At 47.9% G+C, this 18,712-nt stretch overlaps 1 protein-coding gene across 5 annotated transcripts in view; it reads left to right on the top strand.

Moving 5' to 3' along the window:
* The window catches only part of SLC5A9 (solute carrier family 5 member 9), a 147,048-nt gene that overhangs the window by 112,996 nt on the left and 15,340 nt on the right, over positions 1–18,712 (top strand). For all 5 annotated transcript variants that reach the window (XM_039486474.1, XM_039486475.1, XM_039486476.1 and 2 more), the window contains 10 exons: positions 334–405; positions 5,323–5,427; positions 7,807–7,971; positions 11,045–11,150; positions 11,942–12,022; positions 12,859–13,064; positions 14,085–14,220; positions 16,024–16,131; positions 16,731–16,881; positions 18,104–18,272. In XM_039486474.1, the coding sequence (XP_039342408.1) occupies positions 334–405; positions 5,323–5,427; positions 7,807–7,971; positions 11,045–11,150; positions 11,942–12,022; positions 12,859–13,064; positions 14,085–14,220; positions 16,024–16,131; positions 16,731–16,881; positions 18,104–18,272 (1,299 nt within the window). The remainder of the gene's footprint in view (positions 1–333; positions 406–5,322; positions 5,428–7,806; positions 7,972–11,044; positions 11,151–11,941; positions 12,023–12,858; positions 13,065–14,084; positions 14,221–16,023; positions 16,132–16,730; positions 16,882–18,103; positions 18,273–18,712) is intronic.

The raw sequence follows: 18,712 nt of genomic DNA, 5'->3' as shown, positions 1-18,712 counted from the left end.
GGTCTCTGACAAGGTGAGTGCTCTGATGTCCCAGGAATGGGTGGGCTACAGCCCGAGGTTTCACCCCACTGGACTTGCTGGAGCACGGTGCATTTATTTCCTTGTTTTAACTATTGTCGCTGCACCTTGAGCGTCTGCAAAATGGTTTATCGAATCCTCCAGAAAGCATTGGATGGCCTGGATACGGGGAGTTAGCCAAGTCTAGCAGCAGCTGGGAGGGCAGAACTGGGATGACTCCCAGCATGTTGCTGGCAGGACGACTGGAGAGCGGGGCCGGTGTGATGGACAGGAACCCGTGGGGGGAAAGGACTTAATTTTTTTCCTGTTTTTCAGTCATCCATACGGGCAAGCCGGGGGACAGTTGGAGGGTATTTCCTGGCTGGACGGTCCATGACATGGTTGCCAGTGAGTCTGATGCTTCCACTTGTTACTTAAAAATTGGGTTTCAAGCAAATCCAGGTACCTGATAGAAAGGTCTGGGGACAGGCACAGCAAGGCAGTACCCTCCCCGCACAGCTCTGCCCAGGAGCCTAAGCCCTGAGCTACAGAGACTCCTACCTGGAGGAAACAGACAGTTCAATCTCCCTGGTCTTTTCAGTTCTTAGCTTTTTTGCTCAGGTCAGAGGCAATGGGTTACCTGGTGCTGTGGCTTCTATGATGCAGCCCCACCTGCCCATTCGGAGCTGGATTTAGATCCTCCCCCTGTTCCCAACTCATTTCACATACAGCTGCAGAACAGCCATGGGAGCATTAAATGACTCAGGTCTGCACAATGCCGTAAAAATCACGTAGAGACGACAAAGAAAACAATCATATGGCAGAGCCCTTTGCCTCTACCCTCCCTGGGTGGGGGAAAGTCTCCGCTATTGACTGTGTGAGGACTAAAACTCGGCTCCAAACCACAAAAATATAAATCTTCAAAATGATTCATGCGAAAGGAATAAAGCTCTTAAAGGGCACGCTTTCGTGGGAGCGAAAGTCACACCTAAAAATAATGTAAAAGTTTTAAAAGAATAAAGGTGTCACAGGAATAAATAGCCTTCTCCTCCAATTGCAAAATATACAGCCATATCTCTCTCCCGTAAGTCGCTGGTAAAGGAATACAGTTTTCAACCAAAAACTTCTTTCTCTGTATACACAGTGCCCATAAATCCTCTAGGCTAAGTTTTCAACCTCTTCTGTCGGAGAGGTGTACATATATATAACAGCTGTTATTGCTTTAATGTGCCTTGTGCTCCAATTTCTCCCAGGTGACATTTAGGGAAAAGCATAGGGGGTGTTTCTGTAACTAGAGCATGGAAGGTTTAAAAGATGTTGAAAGGAAACTGGCTTTTCCCAGGATCCCTACTCTTCTTATTTTTCATTGCGTCTGGTGGCTGGGCTACTCCAGGAGGGAATATGGCCGAGTGGTTAGAACACATGATTGGGTGCTTTGGTGGCTGGCTTCCAGTCTTGGCTCTGCTACTGATTCACTATCTGGCAAGTTGCTTAGGTCAAAAGCAGCCTCTGAGTTTGCCTGCTTCTGTTTTCCGGGCCCAACTTGAGATACTTTGGGCTTGATTCTCAGAGGCGCTGAGCCCCGCTTGAGTCCAGTTATGACTGTTTTAGCATTGATGCCTGAGGAAACATATGATGCAATATGGGAAGAGGTCTGCTCTGCTGCTGAAGGTGCCATCGTCGGACCACTTGTGATAACTGAAGTAGCCTGGCACTCTTTGCAGGAGTTGGGAGGTTAATCCCAGCATCCCAGCTAAATTCCAGTTTTGGTGGCAACATTCTGGCAACTTCATAGTTTCAGCTTCGAGCTATAACACCCTAACGGGTTTGGTCATGAGAGACGGTCTCTAAGGCAGGCCTCTCATGTGATACCACAGCAGCTGAGGCACCAATAGCCCCTCCAATTTAACCAAAAGGGTTGACCAAACAGCATTTCCAACTAATGACCCCCCAACTTTGGAACTAATTTCCCCTCTTGATCTGACAGAGCCCATATATGTGTACAGTATTTCTGTCCCATAGCCAACAGCCTGAAGGTGGAAGAAAAATGGCAAACAACCCAAAGAGAGGCTCCTGAATCCAGATTAAGGCATTTAAATCAACGTGGCCGACCTTTTTCAGAGCCTTAGAGGCCCTGAAGTTCCCATTCACTGAGGTCCCTTCCAACTCTGATATTCTATGATTCTGTGACTGTGGTGAGAGCTTCAGGTACCCTGATGGTCACGTCTCATTTATTTAGATGTCTAAATATGACCTTAGGAGCCTGATGGTAGGCAGCCAGATTTGAAGATTTTGGCCTATAGCTTTTGTTCCCTTTCGCCAATATAAATCAGGAGTAACTCCTCTGACGTCTGGAGTCCTCTCTGTGTAAAAACCACCCTCCGTGAACGCAGTCAGGCCTACTGAAGCTGCCTTTCCTCTATCACTGATTTCCCTCCCCCGCTCCCTGGTGTATCTCCATTGAGTTTGATGAAGTTACTCATGATTTTACATTAGTGTGTAACACAGGGCATGATCCCTCTCCCACTGAAGTTTTTCCTCCATTGACTTTAATGGGAGCTGGAGTGGGGTCTGAGGATAAACCAGGGATGAGCAAACTACAGCCCGCCGGCCACATCCGCCCCTCCAGCCAATTTAATCTGGCCCTCGAGTTCCCGCTGGGGAGCAGGGTCTGAGGTTTGCCCCACTCCAGACAGGAGCAGGGTTGGGGGCTGCTCCCGGAAGCAACAGCATGTCCCCGCTCCGACTCCTACGCATAGAGGCAGCCAGGGGGCTCTACACACTGCCCCCGCCCCAAGTACAACTCCCAGTGGCTGGTCAACACAGCCAATCAGAGCTGTGGGGGCCACGCCTGCAGACAGAGCAGTGCACAGAGCTGCCTGGCCGTGCATCCGCATAGGAGCCGGAGGGGGGACATGCTGCTGCTTCTTGGAGCTGCTTGAGATAAGCGCCGCCCAGAGCCTGCACCCCCAACCCCCTGCCATGCCCCCAACCCCCTGCCCCAGCCCTGATCCCCCTCCTGTGCCCTGAATTCATCAGTCCCAGCCTGGAGCACCTCCTGTACCCCAAATCCCTCATCCCCAGCCCCCCCCAGAGCCTGCACCTCCAGCCAGAGCCCTCACCCCCTGCTGTACCCAACCCCAATTTCGTGAGCATTTATGGCCCGCCATATAATTTCCATACCCAGATATGGCCCTCGGGCCAAAATGTTTGCCCACCCCTGGGATAAGCCATAGAGTAAATACAGTGGTGACAGGGGCCAAATGGGCACCCTCCCCATGGCAGGCTGTGGAACCCACAGACAACCATTTCCATTGCTTCAAGGTTATTTTTCTGGGAGCATCTGTGTCTTAATTTAATAATTGGAGGTGTACCTATCTCCTAGGACTGGAAGGGACCTTGAAAGGTCATTGAGTCCAGCCCCCTGCCTGCACTAGCAGGACCAAGTACTGATTTTTGCCCCAGATTTCTAAGTGGCCCTCTCAAGGATTGAACTCACAACCTGGGGTTTAGCAGGCCAATGCTCAAACCACTAAGCTATCCCTCCCCTTCCTGTGAGTTGGACACAGGCACTACCAGAATAAACAATAAGGCCACTGTCTCAGTGCTCTACACCTTCTGCGTTTCGTACATCTGTGTCCGATACAGTTGGATGTGTGTCTTAGAGAAGGTATTTACATTTCTTGGGAGTCAATATATTTACTCAAGATATGATTTCACATTACCGCAGTCAGCCTTTTAATCAGCAGTTTACTGTATGGAGAAGTAGGGCTGGTAGCAGCGTTAATTCTGACCACAGCTTCCAGCTTCATGCAACATTAATATTTTCACTTTCTCGGAAGGTGAGAAGCAGGTCAAACTCCATTACTCTTTGCTCAGAGCTCAGCAGTGGCATATTAGGAATCTGCTCTTCAGACAAGGTGTGGTTGGAAAGCGAACTTTCCGTAGGAGGGAAGCCAAAGCATTGGTAACACATGTCTAGATGCATCCCTGGTGTATATCCATTGATGTCAGTGGCCACCTGGGATGAATTTGGCCTGTGTAGAGGTGTGGCAAATCTTTGTCCCAAAGGAGAGTGATACGTAAAGCCAGAGGTATTTTATCCTGTGGGAAGAGCAGTGTACCTTGCTTTCATCTAGTTAAGAGATCACTGGACCACACTAGGGGCAGTGTTAAAATTAACCCGAGGCGTTAGCATTTTCCAGACTGCAGCAGTTTTCCATTCGTATGTGTTTGAACCCACATTTCTGCATGGGCTGCAGCCTTCCCAGGCTCACACGTTCTTTAAGATACATGCAACATTCTTTCCATGCAAGTGTTTCTTGAACAGCTCAAGGTCCAGGCTTGGAGTGTAAATATTTGCCTATAGAAAGGCACTGGATTCGCTCAGGTTATAAATGCAAAAGTCCTTTTTTTCTTTTTGCATGTCTTCACTTCCTGGCTACCCCAGAGGGAATACTGGCATGATAACTACTCAGGGAGCAATTGTCCCCATTGAAATCAGTGGGAGTTTTGCCATTCACTTCGGTGTAGACAGGATTTCACCTCCATTCCTACTTGGTCAGAAGTCAATTGGAGTTTTCCTGAGGAAAAACTAAGGCCCAGATGGTCCTAAGCTGCCCCATAGATGGAGGGCACACTCTGGTTGAGGCTCCCTGCCATTCCTTCAACCACCTCCTTGGTGCCATCTCCTCCTTTCCCCCATCCTAGACCCTGCAATGGCCTCTGTGTGGGTTTGGGGCCCATGCAGGGACAGGGTGGAGATGGAGGGGACCTGTGGAGAGGTTACATATAATGTCATCCCTCCAGCCCGTTGGAGTTTAAGGCTGAAGCTGTGTCTTTGCACTTCATGGAATACCCGTAGATTAGAATAAGCCATAAAGAGGCTCCACAGTAAGTTACATGTTTACAATACATACATTTAAAAGGAAACAAGTGCTTGTTTCAAACAGGCCCCATCCTGAATCTGTGCTCGGAGCGTATCCATCTATTTTCCTATGTAACTGCTATGGTATCTCTCACTGGCGTATCTGAGCTCCTCAGAATTCATGAAGACAACTCTGCAGCGGTGTCTGTCAAAGGGAAAACTCCCACTGAAGTCAATGACTGAATGAAAACTGACCGGATGAGGGCTGGCACCAGGGGGCAGACTCACATAGGTTAGATTACTTTAATAAGTCAAAACACAGTATCCTTTTAAAAAAAAATCCACCAGACAACAGCCTCGGACGTGACAGCAGGACAGGCCATAGGGAAGTGCTTTATGTTGCTTAGAAACTACTTGCAATGGCTCTCTGCATTCTCTTTCTGTGCCTTGTGTTTCAGATTGGAGCCTCCCTGATGTCAAGCAATGTGGGCAGCGGCTTGTTCATCGGTCTAGCAGGCACAGGAGCAGCTGGGGGCCTCGCTGTCGGGGGCTTTGAGTGGAATGTAAGAATCCAGGCTGCCCTGGGGTTACAGTTTACAAGGGGACGGCGTGTGGGTTCCATGACTCTGTTATTAACAGTATTGTCAACCCCCCCAGTGCTCACAACTCCTGAATCAAGCCCCCTAAAAATCACGAGATTGTCTTGAAAATCATGAGATTTAAAATATGTACATGTGGTGGTTCTTTTTCTTTACCTGCTGCTTACTGGACCTTCAGGTCACATTTTTAGGCTGTGCTCTGCAGCCATCAAGATTAGAAACTGTGTTTTTAGAAAATGAAAGTTGAGATTCTCACATAGTAACAGGATTCCAGGACCTGGGGCTGTAGAGAAAACAATACATCTTGGAAAAGTAGGGTTGCCAACGTATTTCAAAATAAGTGTTCTTAGCACCCCGTTCCCACCCTTCCTCCTGATATTATTATTTATTGTTATTTTAATTAATAATAAACAGTACTTGCCTACATTTGCCAGGGGTATTTATGCCTGCTTTTTGCAGCGCTCAGCAACTCCCGATCTTGTACAGAGATGAAAAAATAAGGGACATCCCTTGTAATAAGGTAGTAGTCCTCAACCAGGGGTCCAGAGCCCCCTGGGGGGGCATGAGCAGGTTTTAGGGGGCTGCCAAGCAGGGCTGGTATTAGACTCACTGGGGCCCAGGGCAGAAAGTGAAAGCCCCAAGATACAGGGCTGAAGTCTGGGCCCCCGCTGAAGTCCGGGGCTCCTCAAAGGCTGAGCATCTTAGTTTCGTGGGGTCCCCTGTGATGTGGGGCCTCAGGCAATTGCCCTGCTTGCTAACCCAGAACACTGGCCCCGGCTTGTATATGCAGAAAAACAGTTGTGGCACAGGTGAGCTGTGGACTTTTAATAGCATGTTTGGTGGGGGGAGGGGGGGGGCTCAGAAAGAAAAAGTTTGCAAACCCCTGTAATAAGGGACTGTGGGCAACCCTACACACAAGACTCACCGTAAAGCCACAAGAGCCAGCAACACTGTAATGACATTTCAGGTTCCAAAATGTGTGTTTCTGTGTTCAATAACTTGGTGTGAACTGGGGCCTATTGAAATCAGTTGGAGGTTAGCCGCTGGCCCTTCTAAGAGCATGAACACTAGGTGTAGCACGTACAACTGAAGAGGCATTACTAGCTGCACTGGGTAGAAGTGAATCTGGTGCTAGTTTTCCTGCAATACAATCCATCTGATAACTCAAAATCTCTGCTGTCCCATTCCAAGACCTCCCTTGAGTGGAGCCTGGTAATGGTGCCTATTTATCCCCAAGGGGCAAGTAGGAATCCATCCAAGCTCAATTTTCTTGCATATATTTTCACTGCAGCTGGTATTTTCAAGGTGCCTATGGGAGTTGAGATTTGGGTCCCATTGCCAATTCCAATTTGCACTAACAAGCCCTTTCAGCAGAACATGGAGCCTACATGCAGCCCGTGCGCCATCAGACATATTGATATATTTTTATGATCACGGAGAGCAAATGTGACTCCATCAGTTTTAACATCTCCATTTTGGCCTGGGCTGGATTTTGGAGCAGCAGAGTGTGATGGGAGAGAGAACTTTAAACTCCCGAAAGACACTTCATGCAAAAGAAATGATCCATTTCATGCTGGATCTGCATTGCCTCTTGTTTTACCATGTGCAGGTGCAAATCCAGTTCAATCACACAGGAAGTTGTCCAAAAGTCCATCAGAGTCTTCCTGTTGCTTCTATTTCTGCTGTGCAGAGAGATTCTGTTCATTCAGCATCCTCATAGAATCATAGAATATCAGGGTTGGAAGGGACCTCAGGAGGTATCTAGTCCAACCCCCTGCTCAAAGCAGGATCAATCCCCTCATCTGCTAACCTAGTCATACTGTCCTGCAAAAATCATGAGATGCTCGAAGGCTTCTCCGGAGCCAAGAGCCTGAAGGTCAGTTAGACCCTGATCCTCAAAGGTATTTAGGCTCCTAACTTCCTGGGCCTTAGATCCTTGGCACGAATGGCAATGCTGCTGGTACCAAAGGTCAGCAAATACTACATCTCCTTTTACAGACCTAGTGCAATGAAGTGGAATTTTGCCAAAGAGGCAAGGAAGTGGAACAGGATCTGACATCCTATAAAAAAGAGAGAGATGAGAGATCTCCAAAGGCTTGTCACGGTACTGATAGCAGTGTTCATCCTGTTCTCATTCACCCATCTTCCACCTTGTCTTCCAACCATAACCCCCAAGTCCCAGGATTTTCCTGTCTGTATGGCAGAGCAATACTCTGCTTTATAGATCCCATATTCCCATGCTGTCTGATACTGTCCATGGCATGTACAGAGAATTTCCATTGTGCAGAGTCTATCGCATGTTTTTAATTATGGCCTTTTCTTTTCCTTCCTCCCCATTGCCAGGCTACCTGGGCGCTGCTGGCCCTCGGCTGGATTTTTGTGCCTGTTTACATTGCTGCAGGAGTTGTCACAATGCCCGAGTACCTAAAGAAGAGATTTGGAGGACAGAGGATTCAAATCTACATGTCCGTACTGTCCCTCATTCTCTATATATTCACCAAGATATCAGTATGTATCCCATTGGAAAGCAACATTGTGTCTACACAATGTAGACAGACGCAGAGTAATCACTCTATGAACCTTACAGTAACGTGACAAATAATTAAGGAACACATTATGCACCATAAATGCCCTCTTGCCTCCCCCTACTCCTCTCCATGTATCAGACAAGATCTTCAGCTGGTGTAAATTGGCTTAGCTCCATTGACTTCCATGTACACCATCTGATGATCTGATCCATTGCATCTTGTGTTGATTAAATTCTTTGCAAAAATAATCTTAGCATAATAGCATTTCTATGATTATTTTCTTTACTGAAATTTCTAATGTTAAGAATTGTATTTTAAGGAAACAACTAGTGTTATCTCTAGTCCCTCCACCTTCACGAATTGCTTCTATTGTTTCAATCTGTAAGATGAATGGGAAATGTATTCCACCTTAAGGCAAAGCACAGCGTTCTTAAAGCATTGTTAGTTGCAAGCCAGTAGCATTATATGGCACATGAAGAAATGTCAGCTTCTGATGATTTGAATGCTGCAAAGAAAGGAGCATATTATCTGCTCAGTGTATTAATGGGAGTTACCTGTGCGCCCAGAGGGAGAATTATAGTGCAAAGTCTTAGGCACAGGAGATATTCATTACCCAGGGGACTAACTAGTTCAAGGGACTGATCATAAAATCATAGAATATCAGGGTTGGAAGGGACCTCAGGAGGTATCTAGTCCAACCCCCTGCTCAAAGCAGGACCAATCCCCAACTAAATCATCCCAGCCAGGGCTTTGTCAAGCCTGACCTTAAAAACCTCTAAGGAAGGAGATTCCACCACCTCTCTAGGTAACCCATTCCAGTGCTTCACCACCCTCCTAGCGAAAAAGTTTTTCCTAATATCCAGCCTAAGTCTCCCCCACTGCAACTTGATAATGGGAACTACAGTCTTTTGTCTCTAAGCCAATATCTCTAAGGGCTGGTCTACACTGGGGAGGTGAGGGGAGATCAATCTAAGATACGCAACTTCAGCTACGCTATCCACATAGCTGAAGTCAAAGTATCTTAGTTCGACTTACATGGCCGTCCTCACGGCGGCAAGTCAACTGCCACGGCTCCCCCGTCGACTCCGCTTACTCCTCCTGCCGAGGTGGAGTACGGGCATCAATTCGGGGATTGATTTATCATGTCTAGATGAGACGCGATAAATCGATCCGCGATAGATCGATTACTACCCGCCGATCCGGCGGGTAGTGTAGACGTGGCCGAAGTTTACTTCCAGCCCACATCTGTAGTGACTAAGGCCTGGATCCTCACAGATCCTTCCACCAGTGGAAGTTTGCAGCCTTAATACCTTTGAGGATCTGGGCCCAAATGCCTTTCTGGCATGATGACTTCTGGTCAGCTTCTGTGAGAGGAGTTGCTGGCACAGGAGGGTACCAGATATTGGGAGGGAGGGAGCCTACGGCTACTCAAGACTCAGCACAGCTACAAGGTGGCTCTTGGGGAAGCAGCATTTTTCAGTGCATTTCGGTTCAGTGGTCTGTGCTTAGTATTCACTGCTTATTCTCAGCGACCTCTCTTCTCAGGCTAATTCATACGCGTCTGACAGGTGTGTCTGGTTTAGCTTATTGGCCTCAGAGGTGTTTTCTCTAAGGTAACACCTTTGTTTTCAGAGTGCGTATTTAATGGCTGGCTCGACAGCAGGAGGTTTGGTTATGAGGGGGATTTTTCACGCTGCAGTTCCTGCTGGAAAGTAGGTTAATAACTTTGCTGCTCAGTTTCATAATCCTCCTGGCTTGCCAGGAAGAGCGGAGAGCTGAGTGAGTGATGGGGTCAAAGTGTGTGGATGCAGTTCTCTTTATATTTCCTGCTGGGAGGACAAAGCTCATACTCCATTATGTACAAGAGGCTCTTCACTCCCCCCGCCCGCCCCCCCCCGGGCTGTAAAGATCACGAGGTCTAATTTTAGGGATTTTAGGGAGATGATTTGGGGGCAGAGAGGAACACTGTCTTTACCACTCCATTCTGTCTCGCTTTCCCATGGACCGTGTCTGCATCTTTCTACATCCCAGGTTTACAGATTTCTTTTGGGTTGATTAATACAGAACGAAACGTCCCCACTTGTGATGTGCCACCTTCTGTATTTACAATGGATCCACCTCAATTTTAATGCTGCTTTTTTTTTTCAGTCTGGCCTCGTTTACTATCCCCCTCAACAAAGTAAAACCCAGGGAGCTTCTGCAGCTCTAGGTCAGATCTGCAACCTGCATAAATAGGCCTAATGTTATTGAAGTTGTTAGAGCAACCCTGATCTGCACCAGTGAGGAGCTGGCTAGGGTCCATTTTCAGATAGCCAGGTGGAAGCACAAGACATTGGCCACTCACTCATGGTCTTTCCAGCTGATAGTCCATCACTCTGACCATTAGGCCATGTAGTATCCGAAGCCCAGAGTGATACCAAGATGTTCTGCTTTAACAGATGCCAATGACCCCATCTACTAGAAAAGTGAGCTCGGACTAACCATTCACAACACTCACAGTGCTTGGGACCCTCCCTTGTTTCCCAGTGACTCGTGCTCTTGTCTGTGCATTCATCTCATTCCCCTTTCCAATGTCAGGAGCCTTTTCCCGCTGAGAGCACTGGGAGTTCTGACCCTGCCTGAATGAGGTGCCAATCACTTACATCCCTGGCAGGCTGCTCTAAGCTGTGCTGTAATGGCTTCTGAAAGCTACTGCAGGGATATAGAGTTGCTGGGGGACAGGCCTACCTGATCTCACCCTGGAAGCTCCCCACCCCCACGCTAGGGGTATTAACCTGATGGGGAGGATTTATGCGTGTCTGGGGCCTGGCACATGGAGCCACAGTGCAACACCGAATCAGGCCCCATGCTCTCCACAGCCCAGTGCACCTTTTTGATCCTATTGTGTTTGTCCTTTTCCCCTCTGTCTCCCACTCCCTCGCTTTCATAGCATCCTCCCTTCTGGTTGCCCATCTAATGGGTTTTGAGCCTTCCGGTGGGCTGGAGCTTATGTCAGAGACGTGCTAATAAATGCAACCCACTAGAGACTCAAATTCTCCTTGCTCTTATTCCAGACAGATATTTTCTCTGGAGCGCTCTTCATCCAAGTCTCCCTGGGCTGGAACCTTTACCTGTCCACCGTGATCTTGCTAGCCGTGACAGCTGTCTACACTATAGCTGGTAATGATACTGCCTTAAAAGCAGCACACGAATCTGGAGTCTGGCAAAGACTCGCTTCCCCCAATGCATTTTACTTCTCTGCATTCTGGGCCCAGTCCAAAGCTCATTGAAGTTAATGGAAAGAATTCCATTGACTTTGAGCTTCGGATCGGGCTCCCTAGTAATGGAGCATCTGAGCAAAATACTAGGTGGGACAGATAGTTAAGCATAAGGGTTTCACACACGCGGTAGGACATTTTGAGTGGCCCGTTCCATAATGCAATCTACTTCCCTGGTAGAGTGTCCTTGTTTAGAGAAGGTGGTTTAAGCAGGTTTTGGTGTATATCCTGGATTTTCTCTTCAGAGCAAATTCTGTGATAGCTGAGTGCCTGGCTGTAGACAACAGATTGATTGGCTTGTCTGGGGTGGTTGCTGGATCTGTGGAGGTAACCGTGGGGATCTGTGGGTTTTTGGTATATAGTCTTGTAGCGTTCCATTTTTAACTAAACATGGACTTAACAGAGAGACTAGTTGTATGGCTTTTTACAACAATTTGTAACACACCCTACTGCCTGCTAATCCTGAAGTGCCCACTTCATTTTAAGCAGTTTTCTATGGCACGTGTGAAACCTTTATGCTTAACAATCTGTCCCACCTTGTATTTAGCTTGGACACTCTGGTTACCTTCTCCAGACCTGAGGAAGAGCTCTGAGAAGCTCGAAAGCTTGTCCCTTCCACCAACAGAAGTTGGGTGGATATTACCTCACCCATTTGGCTCTCTCTTACTCTGTGGTTTGCCGTTCTCCCTACAGGCGGTTTAACCGCTGTGATGTACACAGATGTGCTGCAGACTGTGATCATGGTACTCGGGGCTTCGGTTCTCGCCTTTATAGGTAAGAGGAACAAGGGACTGTGTTACCTACAATCTGAGTCAAACAAGGTTCGAGATGTTGGGCAGTTGGAGCATTTTTTCCCTCTTTCAACAGAGGCCCGTAATTTAATATTAATAACAGGATTCACAGCTACATTTGGCATCTGTCCCCATAAGCCAAGCTAGTTCCCCTCTTCCTTGTTTATTCCAAAGTGCTTATTTTAGTTGTGCAAGGTGCTGAACGCCTTTTGCTCCCTTTGGGAGTTGACGGAGCAGCTTGCTGGATCAGCTCCTAAGAGTCAAACTCTGCTCTGCCCGTAACTCCTTTGAGTTTCAGCCGCCTCTACTGCTTTCCTCCAGTGGAGTTACTCTGGATTTACAAGGGAATCATTGGGAACAAAAACAGACCCTTAGCACTTTGCTCTAAGCCTGCCTGCCAAACAGTAACCCAAATGCTGTCTCTTGTGGTTTCATGTTTTCCTGCCGAGGCTCTTCCAGAGGGTTTTGATCAGCAACTCTGGGTTCTAGTGGCACTTTCTTGCCACTAGAACCCAGTAATGGTAATGAACCAGAACCCTGGTAATGATGCCACTGCTAAGGGAATTCTGTGGTGCTGGTGCTGTCTCACCCAGAATACACTGCTGGGTGCAGAATTACACAGATCCCATTAGCATCCCAGCATTTCTGGGTGCAATCCTGCTACCCCCAGCACACACACCAACTGGGCCACCAAAATCTAGGTGAGAGGACAGCAAGGAAGAGAGGAGGGGGGAAAAAACAAGAAGGAGAGAGAATAAGATGGATGAATGACCTTGTAGCAGGGCATCAAACCTAAACCACTGGCTGCTTCCTTCTCAGGGTTTGAAAAAGTCGGCTGGTTTGAAGGACTTAAAGAGAAATACAGCACCATGATACCCAGTGTCATAGTCCCAAACACCACCTGTCACCTCCCACGCGCTGACGCCTTCCACATGCTCAGGAACCCTGTCACGGGGGACATTCCTTGGCCTGGCCTTATCTTTGGCCTCTCTGTGCTGGCTACTTGGTGTTGGTGCACTGATCAGGTAAAGTCTCTTTTCTCTTTCTCTCTCTCCCCTTCCGCCTTTTATCCCAGGATCTTCCTTTCCAGGCTGCTGCACTGTTCGCAGAGTCAGTGAAATGATGAATGTGTGTGTCCATCTGTCTGTCTTTGCGGGGTGGGGGCACCGCCTCTGCTGACTGGAATAGACCAGACCTGCTCATTCTTTCCACAGCTCCTGTTGCAGTTCAATGCTTCTGAGTATTGGGGTTGGGGGGCTTGTTTTGATGGTGGGGAGCAGCAGGGTGTGATGTTTTCCCCTATGTGCACAGCTGGCTGGTGAGCAAGTGGGGTCTCTTTAGGGAGGTAGGCAGTTCTGAAGCCTCGTTCCGAAAGCCAGGAGGTCTGTGTTCTGTTCCCGGCTCGGCCAATGATATGGCACATGACTCTGTGCAAGTCGCTTAAATCTCATCTATAACCCACTTTTTTTAAATTCCTGCACACAAGGTGTGGTGGAAGCCCGAAGCATTGCACAGCGGCAGATCACCGCCAACGTGCAGCCCTTCATCTGGTCACCAACTAGGAGCCTACTGTGAAATGTACTGAGCAAATACAAAACCCTAGGGTGGGCTCAGAGCACAGAGAAATGGGCCTCTTCTTGAGACAACCCGGCTCTCAGTGTTCAAAGGTGGGAAATTCCGATCTGCTCACCGCAATCCAGTGGGGGATTTTTAACAAAATGCCGTGTTCTTTTTCATTGCCTACTCTGAGCTCTGGTCTCATGGTGCTGAGCGCATTGTTGAGCAGCGGCTCCGTTTCACCCTAGAGGTGGCTGCATTGCACTGGCGGGTGAAGTGATGCCTGTAAAGGGCAAGGGAAAATTTCCCCGCTGCAGTCAGACCCTCACTGGTGTCAGCAAGAGTGACCCATGCAACAGAGATCTGCAGTGCTCAGAGAGGAGAAATTTATCATAGGCTTGCACAGTGCTATGGGATCCGTTGAGATGAAAGTATCCTGCATTAGATGATGAGTCTGTTTTCTCTTTCCATTTTTATACTGACTGCAGGTTATAGTCCAAAGGTCTCTCTCTGCCAAGAACCTCTCCCATGCCAAGGGTGGATCGGTGCTGGCGGGTTATTTGAAAATGCTTTCTATGTTTTTCATTGTCATGCCTGGTATGATCAGCAGAGCTCTTTACCCAGGTAAGCTGTTGTTCCGTACAGTTGGACTGTTCATGGATTGTGAATACAATTTCCTTGCTTCAGTGCAGACCTGCCAGAGCTCAGCAGTCTCGCCCCAGGGTTTATCTCCATACAGAGCTACTGGCAATTCAGATGGAGCTTCCCAGCCCCTGACTCCACTTCCAGGTTTGGGGTGCTGCTTTAGGACATCTGTGGCAGAAGCCATTGGGACAGTTGCAAGGGACAGGTGTCAGAATATCATCTTGTGGACACTGCATGTATCTAATAGGCGACAAAAGGGAGTAGGCTAGAGAGAAACATGGAGACATAGGGTATGTTTAGACTGCACCCTAAGCCCAGGCTCTGACTCAGGTTTGAGCCCAACTTTCCCTTCCATCCACACACAAATCTGTCTGACTCAAGTCAGCAAGTACTCAAGACCCGGGTCCTATAAACCTGCTAGGGGGGTAGATCAGAGCCCAAATCCTGCTGTGACTTGGGTCCTAGCCCTGTCATTGTGCAGTGTGGCAGCAGGCCAAGCCACAAACCCAAGCCAGAAGGTCTGCATAGTGCATTATGGACGTGTCAGCACACCCAGCAACGGTAAGCCCAGGTGTACAATGCAGTGTGGGTGCTCTAGCATGGGCTTGGAAACACCGAGTCCACAAGCCCAGGTCCGACAGACCTGAGTTTACAGTGCAATGTAGACAGACCCATACAGACGTGAGGGGTGGGTCTTTTGAGTCAGACATGGAATCTGGTTTGTTCCGTTATGACGTTGATGTAATAGTAAAAATATTTCACCTGAGACACCCCTCTTCCCGCAGCTTTGTCATGGGTTCTGCACAGAGCCGGCTTTATGAAGGGCGGGGCCCAATTTGAATACCTGGTGGTGGTCCGGGGCTTCAGCAGGGCTTTGGCAGCTGGGGGTCCGCTCTGGGTCTTCCATGGCACCAAAAGACCCCCCGCCGCCAAAATGCCACCAAAGACCCCCGGAGTGGGGCCCCCGCCACCGAAATGCCACCGAAGCCCCGGGCTGCCGCCGGGTATTCAAATCAGGCCCCTCCCTTCATAAAGCCGGACTGCGGCCGGGTAAGTAAACAAAAAAATTTAAAAGGTGCCTAAGGCACAGGGCTCTCTTAGGCACAGGGACCGATTCAGGGGAATTGGGCTAATCGGCCTAAAGCCGGCCCTGGTTCTGCATGGTAGGCAACTGCCAGGCTGAGATTCTGCTTGTGGAAAGAAGCAAGATCTCCTCTCCTCTCCACCACCCAGAGCGAGCTGTGTTAGACCCAGCTGAGTCCTCAGAGTCTCACTGTTGCTTTGGATCAGATTGCTGTGAATATGCTGTGAATGCACTAGGTGCAGCGGGAGCCAAGCAGGGCTGCAGTGCTTGTTTCCTCTGTCCCCCTCTAGTGATGGCTGGGCCACAGAGGGAGCTGGGTGAGCCTGCTGCAGCCTTAGCTAACAGCGCTGGCTCTTTTAGCATAGGCAGTCAAGACTCATGCGTTTAGAACCCGAGGTCCCAGGTTCACTCCCAGCTGCTACTGACCCATCTAGGGGTGAAGCGTTCCATCTGCTCTGAACCAAGTTTGCAGTGCGTCATCACGAGGCTCCACCTTTATTTGCAGACCCGAAATGTTCTTTGGCTCCCATTGCGATAGCTTGGAAAACTGTGTTCTTGCTGTTTTGCTGCCTTATATTACATATATAAGATATCAAGAATCAATTCCTTTAAGACAGTTTCCAATAGCTGGAGTAGATATGCCACAAAGGAGTTTTAAGCTGGCTGGTTCGGTTTCTAATCTTTCCTCTCTGCTACAGATGAAGTGGGATGTGTGGACCCGGAAGTCTGTGAAACCGTCTGCGGCGCTAAAGTGGGTTGTTCTAACATTGCCTATCCTAAGCTTGTAATGGGACTCATGCCTGTAGGTGAGAGAGCTGTATTCTTAGGGGTGTGGTCTTGTACTAGCACTGAACAGCTGTGTCCTCAGAATGGAGTGGCCTTTGGAGCTATCCATATGAGGAACTTATGTCCTGCAACTATCAGTTGGATTGGTAAACAAATTAAAAGATAGCAAAGTTTTCTTTCCATTATGTAGCAGGCAAGCGTGTGTGTGTTTGATAAAGAGATGGATAAATAGAAGTAGCCGCTCTGAATGGAAAAGTATTTGCTATGGCAAAATATCAAAAGAAACCAAAAAAACCCAACATATTTTTCAAAAAATGTTATGGAAATTTTCCAATTTTTCAGCCAAAGTTTTTAGTTTTCACGTTTTTTAATTGAAACAGTAAAATTCTAAAGAAAAAAATGTTCCTGGAGAATTTTTATTTTGAAACAAGGACATTTTGGGGGAGGAGGGAAGAATTTGACCTTAAATGTTGACTAGCTCTAAAAAAGTCGAGATGGGCCCAGACCAGAGCGGCAGATCCAAAGAGCTCTCTGGACTCTGTTTACGTTCATATGCAGCACACAATGCAAGAGCTAAAAGACGAATGATCTGAACCAAATTTTCCTGTTGGTTTCCCAGGACTCCGGGGTTTGATGATAGCTGTGATGATGGCAGCCCTGATGAGTTCCCTCACCTCGATCTTCAACAGCAGCAGCACGCTCTTCGCCATAGATATCTGGCAGCGACTCCGCAAGAAAGCCACAGAGCAGGAGCTCATGATTGTTGGCAGGTCCTCTCACTTCCTTATGGCTTCACTGAGCATTTTCGGCTGAGACTATTTGTTGTCGTTATTTTGATGGCAGGTCTTAAACTCTCCAAAATGTCCCATCTGGACTCTAGGATTCATAGATTCCAAGGCCAGGAGGGACCACTGTGTTCATCTGATCTGATCTCAGAGAACTGCCCTGAATCAATTCTTGTTTGAACTAGAGCGTATCTTTTAGAGGGAGGGGAAAAACGGGTGAAATTAACATGCATGTTAATGAAAAAAGTAAAACCTGAGATGAGTTATGTTTCCTAACTTTAACTGGAGTCGATTCAGTTACATAGACAGGCTCAATTTGCCACTGACCTGGAGAGATTATTTCTTCTGTGTTCTCTAACTTTGTCATAGACGCTTGTCCTAAGCGGAGTCCATAGTGAAATCATGGCACCCTCTATTGACAGACTCCAATACTGCATTACACCAAGGCTGTAAAACAGTTCCCTTCCCACTAACACTGTTAATAATAATCTGCACTTCTGTAGAGCCTTTTATCTGAGGTCACACATATTAAGTAAGCTTCAAAACATCCCTGTGAGTTAGGTGAAGGATAGAGAGGGGTGAAAGCATCAGTTGTTCAATAGTACACGGCAATACAGCACACCGGCTCAAGGCAGAAATGGAGGAGGATATTGAATGCCACTGAAACTTCGGTGGGAATTTTATTAAGTAGGAAGTATTGACTTAGTTGGAGTTTGGTGACGGCATTAAAGACTTCTACTCTTCTAAAAGGTGGCCGTGGGATTTTAATGATCACAAGTTGTCAGGGTCTCTGTCTCATCCAAGAGACAGTGCTTCCGGCAGTTCCCACTAAAAACATGATTCAGCTAGCCCTGAGATTGCCACGCACAGAGCCACCTGCACCACTTCTTGCAGCGCTCTGGATTCTCCTTGGCTGTCCCCCATTCAGGTCCTTACAAGGCCCCACACAGCTTAATTTGAGCACTCTGACCAGATCTCAGCGAAGGGTTGTTAGCTTAGGAGAGTGAAATTTACTTCCTGCCTGGTTGCAAGGAGAAGCCTGTCCTAGATTTCACTTCAGATGAGGAATTCACTCAAGGTGCACAATGGTTTTCCCTGGAATTCATTGAAAACACAAGGACGTGTCTCTTGACTGGGGATTGTGTTTCCAGGTGGATTCTGAAACATGCAGAGCTAATACTCTTTGTTCCAATCTCCGGTTTTCCAGAGTGTTTGTTCTCATCCTCATTGTCATCAGTATTCTCTGGATTCCCATCATTCAGATGTCCAACAGCGGCCAGCTCTTTGACTACATTCAGTCCATAACCAGTTATCTGGCCCCACCAATTACCGCCCTCTTCATCCTGGCAATCTTCTGCAAGAGGATTAATGAGCCCGTAAGTAAGGAATCAGTGACTGGGCCGGTATGAATAGTAGTACCACAGAGTGTGTGTGTGTGTGTGTGTGTGTGTGTGCTTGTGCTTAGTAAACATTCAAGTGGATTGTTGCATACCACTATCTGGAAAAATTAGAAATCAGAGGCATTAGAACTGGCTCCAGTTGTTTGGGACTAACAATAAAATGATTTTAAACAGGAAATTTCACAGGACAGGAAGGTTGGGGGACTGGGACTGGTCTATGGAACCTTTCATCTCCAGGTAACCCGATCAAACCCAGCCCAGCAAAGCTGTGACCATCACAAAGTGGCTTAGTGGCATGAGTTAGTGGGCCTTACCCCTGTTTCTGTTGGATGGGTGTCAGCTTCGCCGAAACCATCACAACTGGGGCAAATTGGCAGCCTCAGCAGAGGGGCTATGGAAACTCAACTGGTTTCATA

The sequence above is a fragment of the Mauremys reevesii genome, linkage group 8 (assembly GCF_016161935.1).
Source record: "Mauremys reevesii isolate NIE-2019 linkage group 8, ASM1616193v1, whole genome shotgun sequence".
NCBI lineage: Eukaryota > Metazoa > Chordata > Testudines > Geoemydidae > Mauremys > Mauremys reevesii.
This window is presented reverse-complemented; position numbering and strand designations above follow the sequence as displayed.